General features: G+C 48.7%; 1 protein-coding gene across 4 annotated transcripts in view; it reads right to left on the bottom strand.

The window, feature by feature from the left end:
• LOC120678899 (mediator of RNA polymerase II transcription subunit 14-like) overlaps positions 1–17,359 on the bottom strand; it is a 45,630-nt gene that overhangs the window by 11,253 nt on the left and 17,018 nt on the right. For 2 of the 4 annotated variants that reach the window (XM_039960339.1, XM_039960340.1), the window contains exons 5-6: positions 1,670–1,853; positions 93–837 (exon numbers count right to left, since the gene is read on the bottom strand). In XM_039960339.1, the coding sequence (XP_039816273.1) occupies positions 93–837; positions 1,670–1,853 (929 nt within the window). The remainder of the gene's footprint in view (positions 1–92; positions 838–1,669; positions 1,854–17,359) is intronic. The other 2 variants (XM_039960341.1, XM_039960343.1) reach the window with 1 other exon arrangement.

The following is a 17,359-nucleotide window of genomic DNA, read 5'->3' as shown; positions in this document are numbered from 1 at the left end:
ATAGCTTGTTAAAATTCAGTATATAAAGACAGTTATTTGGATATCAAAGTATAAAAATCTCAAGTTACTTAAGAGGAAAGTGAAAAAAGTACCTCCTTGGCTATCTGAAGAAACAAGTTGAAGAGATTTACTTCCATGGGAAATATCATGACCTCTTAAAGATCTCAATGAGCTAAGGCCATGGCCAGACTTACAGTTCGATGGCATGGATGAAATTCTGGCAGGGCCTGAACTGCTACTCAACAGATCACTGTTCAAGCTTACATCAGGTGCAACTTCAGAAGTATCAATAATGTCTGGATGGATAGAGTTTCCGAGCTCAGGCAGGCAAGCTGTGCCACTGAGTCCCTCAGGACCAACTTGAAAAGAACTCAAGTGAGTAGAGGGCAAACTAGAAGGTGGCAAATGTTGATTTTCTATGGTAGAAGAACTTGTATTGTTTTCAAATACTTCATCAACAAGAGAAGAAAAAGAAGACGATAATGAAGGCGTTAAGGGTAGAAGCTTCTCATTTCCACTTGGCCTAAGTGATCCACCATCAATGACTTGTAGTGCCTTCCCAGTATCAAATAAGTTCATACTATATTCATCTTCGCCTATTTGCATATGGTTAATGTCAATCTTATTAAACCTTATTACCTGGTTGGCATCAGCATTAGAGCTGTTACTTTCATCAGTCCGTGTCTCAAGCAAATGAAAAACAGGCCTAAGGTCATTATCGAGTTGTATCAAGAAATAATAAGAATTTGCGCACTGAGGAAATCCCAATACCATAAAATCTGAACCATATAACACTGACTTTGGAATCTTCAGAGGAACCTGGGACTGAGAGAAAACCTGAAATAGCAAGAAACTAAGAATTTAGCATACAGATTTATATTGAGATATCAAACAACTGAAATGTTCTAACAAGGTGGTTAGTTGTTCATTGAAGAAACAATTAAATGGCATCATACAGCACATAAAAGTTTGCAAGGTTCAAATTATTGGAGGCATTTACCGGATAAATATAGTGATGAGAACAATAATTGTTTTCAAGCAGATAAGATAAGAAAAATGGTGGTACCGAAATTACTCAGTACATGCATGAGATATTCACCAGTAAAGCATCAAAGTTTTACACCGAATGGTTCTGACAGGGTTTTTTCCTTAATTATTGTTTCAGGTAGTTTTATCCTTTATGAGTGTGCCCATATACAAACATGCCCACTGATATCACATTGGTTCACAATAGGTTCACCTATGATGATTACCTGTCAATGTAATAGGACATATCAGTGCTAGATTGTTATCAAATACTATTTTACTTTCATCGAGTACATGCTATTGAATCAGTACACCATAAGAAACTTGAAATATTTCCATTCCAAATATCATAGGCTACAACATTCCAAAAAAAAATGATATAATTGGTCTCATCAGATTGCAAAATAAGCACTTCACATTCCAAAACAAGTACAGCTTAGCTTTAGCAGGCAGTTTACTAGGAAAGATAAAATTTCCATTTCAGTCTCGAGATGATTCAGAAGAGGATAACAAAAACCATCATCCACATAATTCGCTACAACATCATTGTATGAATAAGCTTAGGGAGTAATAAATAAACACAAGAAAACATGTTTAGAATATAAATATATAAGGGAAACAAAAAATACAGGCAGTATATTACAATGACAACCTTAAGACCCAGAAACCTTCCAGTTGCAGCAAATAAGTGGAGGATGCTCTTGATCCTTAAGTTCACAAAAACCTCATTTGCTGTTAGACTCCCTTTGTTTAGGGCTTCTTCAGATTCTAACAGCACAGAAGGTAGCAAGATGTTTTCCGATGATTGAAGGAGGAGGCGACCACTCCTATGTTGGAGAAAAATAAGAAAACAAAATTAGTAAGTAAAGGTCATGACTGGGAAAGAATACAGAAAAAGGTAACAAATTTATCTTTACTATGTAGTGTGTCCCGTTATACAGGGACTAGATTCTTATGCATACATATAAAGTTCTCAAATAAAAGGAGGTGGAATCTGTCTTCGGACTTCCCTATGAGCCAAAGCAGTGCCTGGGATGCCATCCCAATACGTCAATAACCATCATCACAGCAGTGCAGTACAAATATTTATGATATAGATACTTTTGGACAATTATCTTCTGTGTTTGGCATACTGCCAGATGTGTAACATGTTAAAAGCTTGGAATATGTAGCCTTATCAAGTTGGATACAAAAACTAACTAAACCATAACACTAAGTGAAAGCAATAGAGATTGCGTATAATGATTGATTGATTAGGGTAAAACAAGGGTTACAAATATATAGGCCGGAGACCTAAACCCTAGAGGTAGGACCCTGCCGACCTAATCAATCCAGGCCTTGCCAGAGTGGCCGGCCAAGGCCCAGGCGCTACACGCCAGGGCCCAACACACGCAATACACATATACATTGTCTAACACCCCCCCGCAGTCTGATCCTCGGGAGCCTCATCTTGCTGCTCTCAAACGGATCTTACAGTACATCCGAGGCACCTTACACCTGGGTCTTTTGTTGCGACCGTCTCGTCAGACTGATCTTGTGGTCTACTCAGATGCTGATTGGGCTGGCTGTCCCGACTCTCGCAAATCCACCTCAGGTTATGCTGTCTTCCTTGGTGACAATCTCATCTCCTGGTCCTCCAAACGTCAGACTGCTGTTTCTCGTTCAAGCGCTGAGGCAGAGTATCGAGTTGTCGCCAATGCCGTAGCCGAGGTGTCCTGGTTGCGCCAACTTCTAGTTGAGTTGCATGTCCCTCTCAGCAAGGCTGCCTTGGTTTACTGTGATAATATCAGCATTGTCTACATGTCCGCCAACCCCGTTCAGCATCAACGCACCAAGCACGTCGAGATTGATCTCCACTTTGTTCGGGAGCGTGTTGCTACAGGAGCTGTCAGCGTCCTTCATGTTCCTACTTTCCAACATGGCATCAGACGCCTAGGTTTTAGATCCTAACCTAGCCGCCGCCGCCGCTTCCACTGCTGTCGCGCCGCCCCTGGGGAGACCGATCTCCGCCGGGGGTAGCGCCCTCCTAGGATGCGGCGCGGATCGCCTAGGTTTTAGATCCTAACCTAGCCGCCGCCGCTTCCACTGCTGTCGCGCCGCCCCTGGGGAGACCGATCTCCGCCGGGGGTAGCGCCCTCCTAGGATGCGGCGCGGATCCCTCTGATCCGCGCCGCCGTCGTCGTCCACAAGCAGCAGGAGGGCTGTCCTCTACCGTCGCCGTGGCCGCGTCGTTCGTCGGCATCGCCATGGCCCCGCCTTGTACTCCTATATATACTGTCCAAGGGGCTCATTGCAATACATCGACCACATACAAGGCTTGGAGGGCAAGGCATCTCCCCTAGAGATAAGGAAGGCTATCACGGGATTACATCAATCCTAAACTACCATATCTGGAGTTGCCTAGTATACTCTAACATCCCCCCGCAGTCGTAGCGGTAGCAACACGAACGGTCAGACTGGAGACATATCACCCCTGCAGTCGGAACGTCGGTGCGAAAGCTTTGATTGGAGACTCATGCAGATGATAGCCCTTTAGTTCCGTAGTAGCCGAAGTCGAGGTGGACGTGGTCGAAGCCGTGGAGGGGGCGCGGGTCGAAGCGTCGTCGAGGTGCTCGAGTACGCAAACTCAGCAGCTTCTAGCCGAAGACAGCAGCAGGACGGTGCGGCGGATGACGAAGGTAGACGGCACGGTTTGCGACTTAGGTCACGCTCAGAACAGGGGTGGCGACGGCGCAGGTTGCAGCAAGTGTCGCGCTCAGATCAGGGGTGGCGACGACGTCTTCCTTCAGGAACATCGGCGGCGATGTCCGCGCGAGAATGGCTGGAGGCGCGGAGGTGGATCGAGCGCCTGCTTGACGAAGACCGGCGGCGAGTGGCGCCACCGCCTGAAAAGGCGACGACACCGGTAGGGTGGCTTGATCACGAACGTCGTTGCTGCACCCTGGAGGGCGCAACAACAACCTCGTCCTTCGGGAGGGTCGACAATGGATCGAAGACGAACGGCAGGGCGACGCAAACCCGATAACGAATCGGGAAAAACCTAAGAAAAACACACAGCAGCAGCAGGGTGACCTCCGGGTACAATCTCGGGTGCCGTAGCGAATTCCTCTCTCCTCCTTGTCTCTTCCCCGTGTGGTCAACACGGGACAGAGAAAACAGAGGAGATTGGAAAACCCGAGCGGCTCTCCTCCGATCGTCAGGCCAAGATCCGCCCCCGTAGCCGCGTCTTCTCGAGAAGCAGAGGCGGCGCTGGGGGAGGAAGGGTGGCGGCCGATGGCGCAGGGGAGGTAGCCGGCGAGGGAAGGGCGGTTAGGCGGAGCCCACGACGCGGCGGCCCGACAGCGACGTCGACCGGCGATGTTGCGGCCCGTCCGCCCAACGGCGCGGTCTTGGCTCCTCCCCACCTGTCGCGCACGCGCGCGGTGCGCAGGCCGTGCGGCGGCACTGGGAGGGGCTCCTCCCCCTCGGCAACCGCGCGCTGTCGTGCGGCGGCGGCGGCGCTGGGAGGTGGGCTGGCCTAAGGCGCGGAAGGGGCGGGGAAGCCGTGAGCGGGGCCGGGGACGACGACGCAGAGGCGGCGGCGGCCCAAGGCGGGGCCATGGAGATGCCGATGAGCGACGCGGCCACGGCGACGGTAGAGAACAGCCCTCCTGCTGCTTGTGGACGACGACGGCGGCGCGGATCAGAGGGATCTGCGGTGCATCCTAGGAGGGCGCTGCCCCGGGGGGGGCGACGGCAGCGGAAGCAGCGGCGGCTAGGTTAGGATCTAAAACATAGGCGTCTAATGACATTCTGACACAACTCCAGGACCGCAAACTTCGCCGATCTACGTCGACTACGAGATCGGCGGTGATCCCGGGGAGGGCCAGTTCCTGAGCGAGCCGCCTAAGGAGATCCCGCACGGCTACACGTGCGTGTACATACCTGACAACATCAACCCAACACGCGCGGGACAGCTGGTGAGTACAGGAGCTTCAGGGGCAGATGCGGAGAAACAAGCATGGCTAGCGAAGTACGCTACCGGACCGAGTGCTGAGCCCTTGGCCCCAAGAGTTCTTAGTGTGGAGCAGATCAGCGCAATACTAAGGGACCAATTCGGCATTCTGCCCAAGAGAAAGGCGATCGGCTATTCCAAGCCATACCCAAGAGACTACGACTTGATCTCGTTGCCACCCAAGTATCGGCTCCCGGAGTTCACCAAGTTCAGCGGGTCAGAAGGGGCCAGCTCCATCGAGCATGTGAGCCGATACCTAACGCAGCTCGGGATGATTTCAGTATCGGATCCTCTGAGGGTCCGGTTCTTCTGCCAGTCTCTCACGGGCTCAGCTTTTGGATGGTACACGTCATTGGCCCCAGATTCGATCCGCACTTGGAGACAGCTGGAAGATCAATTCCACACCCAGTATCACTCAGAGGCTGCTGAAGCCGGGATTGCCGACCTCGCCCAAGTCAAGCAGAAGCGAGGGGAATGTGTGTCGGAGTACGTACAGCGCTTCAGAGAGGTTAAGAATCAATGCTACTCATCGCGCATCACAGAAAAGGAGGCAGTCGATTTGACAGTTCTGGGGCTCGCTAAGCCAATCAAGGATCTGGCTTTTCAGTTGGAATTCACCTCTCTGGCGCACATGGTGCAGAAGCTCACGACATATGAACACTATCACCCTGAGTTGTACCAGGAAAAATTCAAGCGCCATGTGAATATGGCCCAAGCAGATGATTCTAATGATTTTAGCGGGGAACAAGAAGTGGCTGTGGCAGAGTAGACTCGGGGGGGCAAACCCCGTCCCGTGCAAGTGGGTCAAACAGAAGGGGTTTGTGAAGGGCTTTGACTTTGACGTGGCCAAGGCAGAGCAGATATTCGATTTACTGCTCAAAGAAAAGCAGTTGAAGCTCCAAGAGAATCACAAGCTGCCAACGACGCAAGAGCTGCAGGGGAGGCCGTACTGCAAGTGGCACCACTCGTTCACCCATGCCACGAATGACTGCAAGGAGCTGCGTCGGCAGATCCAATCGGCTATTGAGCAAGGCCGATTAATTCTGGCCCAACACACGATGAAGGTTGACAGTCAACCGTTCCCACATGCTAACGTGGTGGGGCTGGCGGATCTTAGACCTGAGGGCTAGAATTTTGCGTTCCAGATTAACATGGTGGGACCCATACGCCGCCGTGACGAGCAGAAGAAAGAGGCCGATTCTGGCAAACGGCCCCAGGATAAAGACAAGTTGGAGCAGCAACATATTACTGAAGAACAAGTGCGTCACATCCGCAATCAACTCTCAGCTTCCAATCGGCTTCTTGAAAAATACGAGTATCAGTACAAACTACGTCGCCGGTATGAATCGGAAGAGGAGTACGAGCACCGCACGAGAACGCTGGGGAGGCGCCAGGCTATACACGACCACTGGCATTGCCCGTTTTTCAGGTACTGTTGGAATTCCGGCATGAGCCGATTGCCTACTATCGATGATTGCCTGGAGTGCAGGCCTCAGGGACGCCAATCAGGCGAGACGTCGGTGTTCCGGCGCTTGGGGCCCAAAGCGTGTCACGACGACCATGTTGAACGGCCATCCAGGGATGATCTTGAGCTCAAAGGGGAGGATAAGTATCATCGTCCACGATGGTGTCCTGACGGACTCAGTCACTCGCAGAAGCACAGAGTGCAGCGCTTACGCAATCTCGAAGAGGCGGAAGCAAGGTACCTCGACGTATTGAGGAAGACGCGCCCGAATCTCGCGGGGCAAGTCAAGCGCCCGCAGAGTGGCAAGGCACCCTCCAAGGAGGGAGTGGCGTCCCAAGCATTTAAAAGCCGATGAGAAACCATCGGCTGATGTGAATATGGTATTTGTGCTCCCGTCGGAATTTCGAGCGCCTTGTCCGAAGGAGCTGGCCGTCGCGCAGCTGGATCTTGGCCCACAGCCGATCATCTTTGAGAAGCCCAAGGAGAAAAGCTACAAGCATCTGAAGGGGTTATATCTCAAGGGTCTCATCGACGGCATGCCTGTGAACAGGATGTTGGTCGACACCGGCGCCGCAGTCAATTTGATGTCGTATTCAGTGCTGCGCCGATTGGGTCGTTCTGTTGCTGACCTTATCAAGACCAACGTAATGCTCAATGATTTCAACGGGCAGCCGTCAGAGGCAAAGGGCGTCCTCAATGTGGAGTAGACAGTTGGCCGCAAGACCGTCCCAACCTCGTTCTTCATCGTCAACAGTAAGAGTACGTACACAATGCTGCTTGGGAGGGATTGGATTCACGCCAATTGTTGTGTTCATTCCACAATGCACCAGTGTTTGGTTCAATGGGATAGCGACGAAGTGGAGGTGGTCCGTGCAGATAACACTAGCGAGGTTTGGCTCGCAGACATGAACGCCTGGGACGCAGAAGGACAAAAGCCGATCTCAGGGATTGCGCTGGAAGACTGTGATCGGATCGAAGCGACAAAAAACGGGTTGAGGCTGTTCTTATCCACTAGCCTCACAGAATAAACACATTCTGGCACGCCGATCTGATAGCCAGACCTCGACGGCGGCACTAACGATCGACACCATGCCTCCGAAGCTGCCTGGTTCCAAGGCCGACAAGGAAGACAAGGAAGCCTTCGTCCCTAAGAGAAGATCGGGTTCGCCAACGCTGGAGGACCTCACAGGCGAGCACAGGTAGAGGTATGACCAGGTCATGGCAGACCTGGAAGAGCGAGTCCTCAATAACTACGCATGGACCCGCACTGGGTGATCAAACTTGTCGGCGATCCTGAATCGGCTCTTCGCGGAATGGATCTGTCCGTGCCTTCAGAAGAACGCCCCCGCCGCGAGCGACACCACGATGAGGGGCGCACCCTTCATGATGACGGAAGAATCAGGGTGCAATGGGAGTGCCCGTTCTTCCATTTCTGCTGGAACCAAGGTATGGACAGGCTCCCGACCCCCGACGATTGCCTCTGCTCCCAGAGGGCGGCATGACAAGCCATCGGTGTTCGAGCGCCTGCACCGCACCTGTTCACCACCTCGCCAGCAAACACCTTCGCCACAATGTCAACGTGCTCCTTCCTCGCCACATCGACGCCCTCTGCTTCGCCAGGATCAGCGGCCGCCGTCGCCACCACCGAAGCGGGTGCCACCACCAAAGCGTCATCGGCAACAGGCGCATGATCAACATGCCGATGACAGCCAGCGCCGTGACGAATGCCACCTGCCAAGGTGGTGCCCAGGAGGACTGTCGATGGCCGCAGAAGCGCAGGGTCCAACGCCTGCGCAGTCTCAAACAAGCCGAAGAGGACTACCTTCGGCTGCTGGAAAGGTTCAACGAGATCTCAGAAATACCAAGCCTACGGTCAAGGCGCAGTTTGGTCTGGAAGCGCAATCCGTAGATTGATCCAGCTGCAGGAGCTAAAGATGCGGCACGACATGATGTCCCGTAGGCTTCATGAATTCTACGGGATCATGCCCTGTAGTGGCCGATCTAAGCGATCGGCCCCAGCCAATGCGATGCCATCGGGGCCCAGAAAAGCCGGTGCACCAGCATCGCCTTTAGAAAAAGAAAGTCAAAAGAAATAGTAGCAGAACAAATTAGCTGCATGGCTAACATCCGAGTCCGGGCCGATGGGCAGATCAACCCCAAACACAGCAGATTCCAGCAATCGGCGGCAAAACGTCTGAATTCTCCGGTTCATAGTGAAGTAATATCGGCCGATGCAGGCCACCGGCCCCTTTTTATTATGTTATGTCTCACGTGATTTGCAGCGCTGAGTTGGACAAGGATGAAATATTGCAGTTTGGCACGGCCGATTGGAGAGCCGATCTCCTCCAATACATGAAGGATCCGGCTCGGGGGGCATAAGCGGAGATTTGGTGATGAAATATAGAGACCCATACAAAAAATTTTGTCCGGTTGAAGAACTACCGCCGGTGCTCCTACAGCTTCTTCGCCATCGGCTACTTCTGCTCCCTCGCCCGACTCTGCAGTTCCGGCCATCGACATCGGCTACTTCTGCTCCCATGTGGGCGTGGGAGTGTCTGATACATTAGCTGATCGATCCGGCCAACAGTACTTTTGCATCGTCATCGTCATCGGCTATTCCCGTTCCTGCGACACCATCGACATCGGCGAATTCGGCTCCTACGGGGTCAGGGCGTTCATCACCATCGGCTACTCTACTCCCACGTGGGCGTGGGAGTGTCTGTTACATCAGCCGATCCAGCAAATCAACATCGGCGAATTCAGCTCTTACGGTCAGGGCATTCGTCGCCTACGGACGGGTCCGCCTCGCCCGACCCCTGCGGACGGGGTCCGTCTTGCCCGACCCCCGCGGATAGAGGGTCAGGGCGTTCGTCACATCAGCCGGCTGATTCAGCTTCTGTGCTCCTTCGATGCGATCAACATCGGTTATTTCATCCACGTCGACAAAGCATTTGAAGAGCTCTCTATGATTGCGATGTGCTGATTGGACTTTAGATGTTCGGCTTTCTAACAGCCGATAGTTGTGATGAGAATGCATTATGGCAAGTACGGACCAGGCGGGATTTTAACCATCGGCTCGTCAACAGCCAATTTGATTGGTAATATTCAAACCCACCATTGCATCATCATACAGTATATGCGTTTATCACTTGCACTAGCTTCCTTGTATGCTTAGTAGCTTCTAGTTGTGTTTCGTGTATATATTTTGAGGTGTGGATGCTGGTGACCATGTGTGGTTAGGCTCATTTGAATATGTTGAATATCTAATACCGAGCATGGCTTTTATTCTTTTGAAAATCTGAAATATGATCACCGCTTTACTTGGCTACTAGTATGTGTATGCTGACTTTGCTTTTACTATCTTGTACATGCCTCGTAGTTATATCATTTTCTTGGAATCATTTATGCAGCTCGAGTCTCAATGCTTATATGATAATCTTGCGCTAAATTACATTAAAATCTGAATGATGTCCATGCTGTGCTATAATGAAAAGATCCAGGTGGGTTTGTTTTGTCTCACTGATCTAGTTCGAGACTGCTTGCTATTGTACTTTAGCATGAACTTGGACTAGGCTGTGAATGATCAAAACCTTGCTTTAAGCTTCTGATGGTTCAACGGACCTATGCTTAGCATTGTTTGGTAAGAAGTGGCCTGATAAGCAAATAACCCCTGGCACAGAACAAAAGGCTTATTTGAGTTTCAAATGCAATATGTTTTAACCTGCAAGACTTGAGGGCATGAGTAATCAAGCTTATTAAAACATCCTTGTATCGGAAAGAGCTCACTGGTGTAAGTACTTGCTGGTTTTTGCTTGTCATGCTTTAATGTACTAGTTGGTTGGGCTAAATGGTGATGCTTTTTATTTTGAAAATCCAAAAAATTACTTGCTCATGTTATAATATAGATATATTCTTTTGAGCTTTTCTATGCGGTGTCTTTATGCTATACCCTCACTGTATATATATGCTAGCACTTGTAAATGCTTTGAGACATACCTGTAAGCTCACACTCACTCTTTGCATGACATAGCATATTTTTGTGGGGGGAAGAATTTTTTATCAATAATGATAGTTTGGTTTATGTGGACTGTTTGGCTAACCGAATATGATTCATCAGCTTTTAGCCGATTCACAATGATCTTTATAGCGTCGGTTCGGCAAGTGATTGTTTTGCAGGAGAGGCCATGTGTATTGATGCTGAGCTGATGAAGCACGAGGATGATCACATAAGTCAGTGTCATCCATGGAATATGAAAACTAGGACCGGTCTGCAACAACATTGAGATTGGTCGAGGAAGGCGTGAGGCCGGTTCAAGCAATCGGTCACAAAGTTAGTTGGCTAATAGCCGATCTATCGGCTCGGGGGGCAAGACCATCAGTGGCATGAGAAGACAATTTGAGAAGATGATGTTCTTATTTGGTTTACGGCTGGCGCTTAGAAGATTCTGTCATATTTGGCCAAACTTGGGGGGCATGTGTTATCGCCAGAATTTGACCAGGATTGGTAGGCCAAATGTCAGAAGAAGCCCACGGTAAAGGAGTCTACTTAGCCAGGCTTATATCATAAGTTTGGCCAAATACAATAATAATTGGGCACTCAAGGGTCAAGCTGAGATGGGGTCACAGGCCTAATCCATGTTGAAGCCCAGTCTATTCACGAAGCTGGATTGCAAGAAGAGGCTGCACTCGTTGACACCTCCGACGTGCTACATGCGGCCATCGGCCGATCCCAGCCGACGTCTGCGTGGGAGGTCTGCCTCGCCCGACCCCACAACAGGGGTTCCCGATGTTGCTGGAATCACGTCAAGATACGTTCGGAGTCGACGGGGATTGCCGAAACAATAAAATCTGCCACGATTGTTTCGGCTGATATCTGGAAGCTTCATGAAGATCTAGATTGACGGAAGGCAGGAGTCCAGATTTAGTTAGTTATTTAGATATTATATTTTGTTTCCTTTTGTTAGTTAGAGTTTGCCTTACGGGTCAAGTCATCTAAACTATAAATATGTACATATTTATTTAATGAAAAAGAAGAACGTCACCACGTCTCGCAACAACAATTCTCGGCGCACCGCCACCCCTAATTCTAGGGTTTCATCCAAGTAAGCGTCATGCTACCCTGATCACTTCTTGCGATCAGGGCAGCATTGTTCTTACTTTTACCTTGGTATTACTCATACTGAAGCGTTTTTTATGGCGAGTAGTACTAGTTATCCTGATGTTCGTAGCATGACCTTTAGTAGAATTATCATGCTCTTGTTGTTTATCATCTACGAATATCATGTTATCTCTGCGTGATCATGTATTAATCTTACCCTAATTCTCGTTGCATAGAGTTAGTCGCGTAGAGATAACACCCTACTTCTTTTCTATCTAGTAGATCTAATATGTTATGGTTTATTCTTATACTTAAGAATCGGCTTAATATCTGCTAGGTTAGGCCTTGCAAATGGGTTGGACGATCCGGCGACGTATTAGATGTTTTGCCTTGATCTTAATAGGGATTGATCCGGAAATCGGCTTTCGCTTATTCTTAGGCCTCTATTCTGGTTAAGGTTTGGTTATCTACTACGCTCGTTAGGACTAACTACGTGTAGGATGTTCCGATCTAGCAGTGAAGCTTTTACCGTCGTGGATTGGATTAGCTAGATCTAATTGAAGCAGTTTTTGCAGTTATTTGCTTTATCTATTAATATCCGGATATGCAGATCTAATCTGACACCAAGACTCGATCGGCTCTTTAAAGCCGATGCAAGAGTCGTCCCGAGGAGTCGACCACGGCTCGGACTAATGTTTACACGTGTTTGTGCATGCAGGCAAATCGTCGAAAGCACGTTCGCACCTTCCTGATCGGGTATAGGTCAGGTGGCACGCCCTGCATCTCTGGAAGCGTCTGCGTGTGCCAGTATCTGGGCCGTTGACCGAGGGACCGGTGGCAGCCAGCGCCCCGGCAGCCTCCCGGCTCTTCGTGTTGCCTGTCGCTACTCGCCGGTGGGTTTTGACCGACAACACATTTTGGCACGCCCTGTGAAAGCGATCTTGTAGACGACGTAGTCGGCGAAGGACGTTGAGGACGAGCGTACGGTCAGTAACGGGCTCGCCCAGATCAGCGAGGTCGTCGGCCATGCGCTTGAACCGTTTGCAGTAGTCGGTGATGGAGAGATCACCCTGCACAAACGTCCGAAAGCGAGAATCAAGATGAAGAGCGCGAGCTTCCTTGTTGCCAAGGAACTGGGCCTCGATGGCGAGCCAGGTGGAGCGGGCGGTGGTGCCGTTCGCGCTCCTAGTGAGGACGATGTCGACGAGGTCGTTGGAGAGGGTGTTGTAGAGCCACGATCGAACGACGTAGTCCATCCTAGTCCAGTCGGGGGAGACACGGGCAGGCTGGTCCTGCAGGACATGATCCTGCAGCTGGTACCTCCCTAGGGTGAGGAATTGCTCACGCCATCTGGAGTAGCTGGAGGAGTTGATGTCGAGGACGACGGGTACCAGGCTCCTGATATTCTGCACTGCCACCGCCTGGGCGTGCAGATTCAGCAGGGCGGCGGCCTCGTGGAGAAGGAGGGCGCCGTGCAGGTCACCGCCGCCGTCGTCGTGGGCGGAGACCTCAGATGCAGAGCCGTCGTCTTCGTCCTCAGGATCGGCGGCGGCTTTGCGCTCAAGGGCAGCGCGATCCAAGGCGGCGCGGATGTAAGCATCTAGGCCCTCAAGGTATGTTTCGGTGATTAATGACAACCATTATTGTGACTAATGAGTTTGTGCAGCTTAAAAGATCTTTATCGCTCATTTGGTCATATGTCAAAAGAGGCCCCTCAATTTCGGTTATTCTAAAAGGCGATCTCGGTTTTCAACTTATATATGTCAAGGCTAAGGATCTTTCTAGTCCTGAGTGTCACAAGGTTGAGAAGGATACTTAGGTTAGTATAGGTTTTATATTTTTGTAGTGATCGCACTATTAAGAGGAGTTAAGGCTTAGTAACTTGAGCATGGACATGGTCATTTGAAAATGGATGCACACTATGGTCACTCAGGTTTCTAGAAGTTCAAATAAGTGGTTCTCAAACTATATCTCAAGAATATTTGGATTTCATTCAAGACTCAAATCAGAAAAGACAAAATCAGAAAAAGTCTATACACCGGTTTAACCGACGCTCTCAATTTTCTATACGTCGGTTAAACGAAGTCAGCAGAGTCTGGACAAATTCAATACACCGGTTAAACCGACGTGTTTGAATTTAACGTCGGTGCATTAGTCCAGAGTTGGTTTTTCCAGGGCAATTCAAGTTCTATTCACCGGATTAACCGACGCCGTTTGAATCAAGACGTCGGTGCAATTGACCAGTGAGATGGTTTTTTTCAGAGGAATTCAAAAGTTGTACTCACCGGTTAAACCGACGATAGGTTTGAGTTAACGTCGGTGCAGTTGTCCAGAGACTTGGTTTTTCAGTGGTTCAGTGGACAACTACACTCACCGGTTAAACCGATGCTACGTCGGTTAATCTGCCCCAGTTGTAACGGCTAGTTTTCAGAAGAGCCAGTTTACATTCACCGGTTAAACCGACGATGACAATGGGGGGTACGTCGGATTAACCGGCGCTACGCAGTTTTCTGGCAGCTTTTCTCCAACGGCTCTATTTGTGTGAGCTGCCTATATATACCCCTCCAATGGGTCATTTCGCCCACTCTTGACACCAGGCAACATCCAAACACTCATACCATAGTCAAGAGCCACCTTGAGCTTCATCATTCACATACTTGTGCATTCAATCAATCAAGAAGCAAGATTAAGGACTTGAGTAGAGAGAAGCTAGTGTGCATCCGTTCTTGGTGATCGGTTCTTGCTCAAGTGAAGGCCTTAGCTTGTTACTCTTGGTGATTGGCATCACCTAGGCGATCTTGGTGATCGGGGTGTTTCTCGCGGAGCTTGCCAAGGATTGTGGGAGCCCGGAGAAGAAGATTGTACGTGGCTTGATCTCCACCACGCCGGGATGGTGAACGGAGACTCTTAGTGAGCGCCCTCGTCTCGGTGACTTGGGAGGTGACAAGACTCTTTGAGAGTGTCACAACGTGGATTAGGGGTGTGTGCCAACACATCGATACCACGGGAAAAAATCCGGTTGTCTCTTATCCATTCCTTTTTATTCAAGCATTTTCCTTCATGCAATTTACTCATGTGCTTGACTTAGAGATCATAACTTAGCTCTACCTTGCTACGCTTTACTTTGTTTTTATCTCTCTTAGCTTGTGTAGGTAGCTTAGTTATCCGGTTGGTGAATTGGTGCCCTACTAGCTTTGCATAGGTTAAGGTTGCCTTACTTTGTTTTAGAATTTGAAAAAGGCCCAATTCACCCCCCCTCTTGGTCCATCGATCCTTACAATTGGTATCAGAGCCTCGTTGCTCATTTGGATCATTAGGCTTCACCGCCTAGAGCTATGGCCAAGATGGGTGGTTCGCCGCCTCACTTCGAGGGCAAGAACTTTGCTTATTGGAAAGTTCGCATGGCCGCATACCTTGATGCGATTGCCCCCGAAGTGTGGTTGGCCACTAAGACCGGATTCACCGGAACTCCCACCGCCGAGCAATTAAAATGGAATGCAAAGGCTAGAAATGCAATTTTCGAAGCCATTAGTGAGGAAGTCTTTGCTAGAGTTAATGGCATGGACTTAGCAAGTGATATATGGAAAGAGCTAATTGAAATTCATGAAGGCTCCACAAAAGTCCGTGAACAAAAATATCACTTGTTTAGAGCTAAGTATGATTCCTTTAAAATGCTAGCTCATGAAAATTGCAATGATATGTACTCTCGCTTGAATGTCATTGTCAAGGACATTAATGCTCTTGAAGTTTCCAAAATTGACAGTGGCTCCATCAACCGCAAGATTCTCATGCTTCTTCCGAAGCCCAAGTACAACATTATCAATGCTATGCTTCAAAAGGAGAATCTTGATACAATGGAAGTGGGAGAGCTTGTGGGCGAAATTCGCGCTCATGAAATGAGTATCCTTGGTATGACCGAAGAGCCAACAACAAGCAAATCAATTGCTCTCAAAACCAAGGCCAACAAGCACCGCAAGCTCAAGATGATCAAGCAAGATTCAAGCTCAAGCAATGAAGAAGATGATCATCATGAAAGCTCATCCGATGTTGAAGATGATGGAGAGCTTGCTCTTATGATGAGAAAGTTCACCCGCTTGAATGACAAGATCAACAAGAAGGGGTTCAACTTTGACTCTAAGAAGGGAATGTTCCGGCCAATGGATGTCAAGAACAAAATTTGCTACAATTGTGGAGAAAAAGGTCACATCCGTCCAAATTGCCCCAAGCCGGACAAAAGAAACAAGGATCACAAGAGCAAGCATCGCCATGATTCAAGCGATGATGAAGAAGAAGAAAGGAAGAACAAAAACAAGAGACTTGGGAAGAAAAAGAGCCATGACAAGAAGACCAAGCTCTTCCCAAAGAAGAAAGGGCACACCAAGAGAAGTTTCTTGGTGGAAAAACAAGAGTGGGTGACCGATGTCTCATCAAGCGAAGATTCAAGTGATGAAGAAGACATAGTCACCATCGCCCTCACAAATGAAGAACCATCACTACCTCCACCTCCAATGTGCCTCATGGCCAAAGGTAACTCTAAGGTATGTGAGAGTGAAGATGATAGTGATGATGAGCTTGACCCTAATGAGTTTGCTAACCTCATTAATGAGTATACATCCGTCATCAAGAGGGAAAAGGGCAAAGTCAAGATTCTTGAGAGCACTCGTGCAAAGTTAGAGCTTGCCCACTCCGATTTGCTTGGCAAGTACAATGACTTGCTCAAAAAACACAATGAGTCACTTGTACTTGCTAAGCAAGTTGAAGAGAGCCACAAAAAGCTTAAACAAGAGCATAGGGAGTTGGCTCACAAGTATCAAGAACTTGAATTTGCCTATGAAGCAATTGACCCAAGTCTTGAGAACTTTGCTCATGAAACTATTGAGAAGGTCAATGCTTCTACTTCATGTGATGACCTACTCATTAATGCAAATGCTACTAATGCTTTGCCCGAGCTTGCACCTTCTAGGGAAAAAGAATTGATGGATCAAGTTGCAAGCCTCAAGAGTAGTGTGGAGAAGCTCTCAAGAGGAGAATACATCCACAAGGAAATTCTCTTCAACAATGCACGTGACTATGGCAAGAGAGGTCTTGGTTCATTTCCGGAGCCAAATCAAGGCACTACTCCTTCTCCGGAGATCAAGATTAGCTTCATCAAGGAAGTTGGATCATATTGCCAACATTGCCAAGTCACCGGGCACCACACTAGGGAGTGCACCTTACCATCACGTCCTCTTCCCACTTTACCTAAGAATTACTCATCAATGTTTGAAAATAACCATTTTCTCTTGAGTAAAGTGAAGGGCAAGGTGAAGGCCAAATTCATTGGCAAACTCACTAAGGAGTCAAAGAAGAAGCTCCCCAAGCAACTTTGGGTCCCAAAAGCTCTTGTCACACATGTGCAAGGCCCAAAGCTTGTTTGGGTTCCTAAAACTCAAAAGTGAATTCTCATGTGTGTGTAGGTGAACTACAAAGCCGGTGGAAAACATTGGGTACTTGATAGCGGTTGCTCTCAACATATGACCGGCAATGATAGCATGTTCACCTCCCTTGAAGACCCCGGCGATCATGAACATGTCACCTATGGTGATAACTCAAGGGGAAAAGTTTTAGGTTTGGGTAGAATAGCAATTTCTAAAGATTTATCTATTTCTAATGTTTTGTTTGTAGAAGCACTTAGTTTTAATCTTATTTCAATTGCTCAATTGTGTGATCTTGGACTAACGTGTGCTTTTGACAAGAATGGTGTTGTAGTAACTCATGAAAAAGACAAGTCATTGGT

This window comes from Panicum virgatum, chromosome 6N (assembly GCF_016808335.1).
Source record: "Panicum virgatum strain AP13 chromosome 6N, P.virgatum_v5, whole genome shotgun sequence".
Lineage (NCBI taxonomy): Eukaryota > Viridiplantae > Streptophyta > Magnoliopsida > Poales > Poaceae > Panicum > Panicum virgatum.
This window is presented reverse-complemented; position numbering and strand designations above follow the sequence as displayed.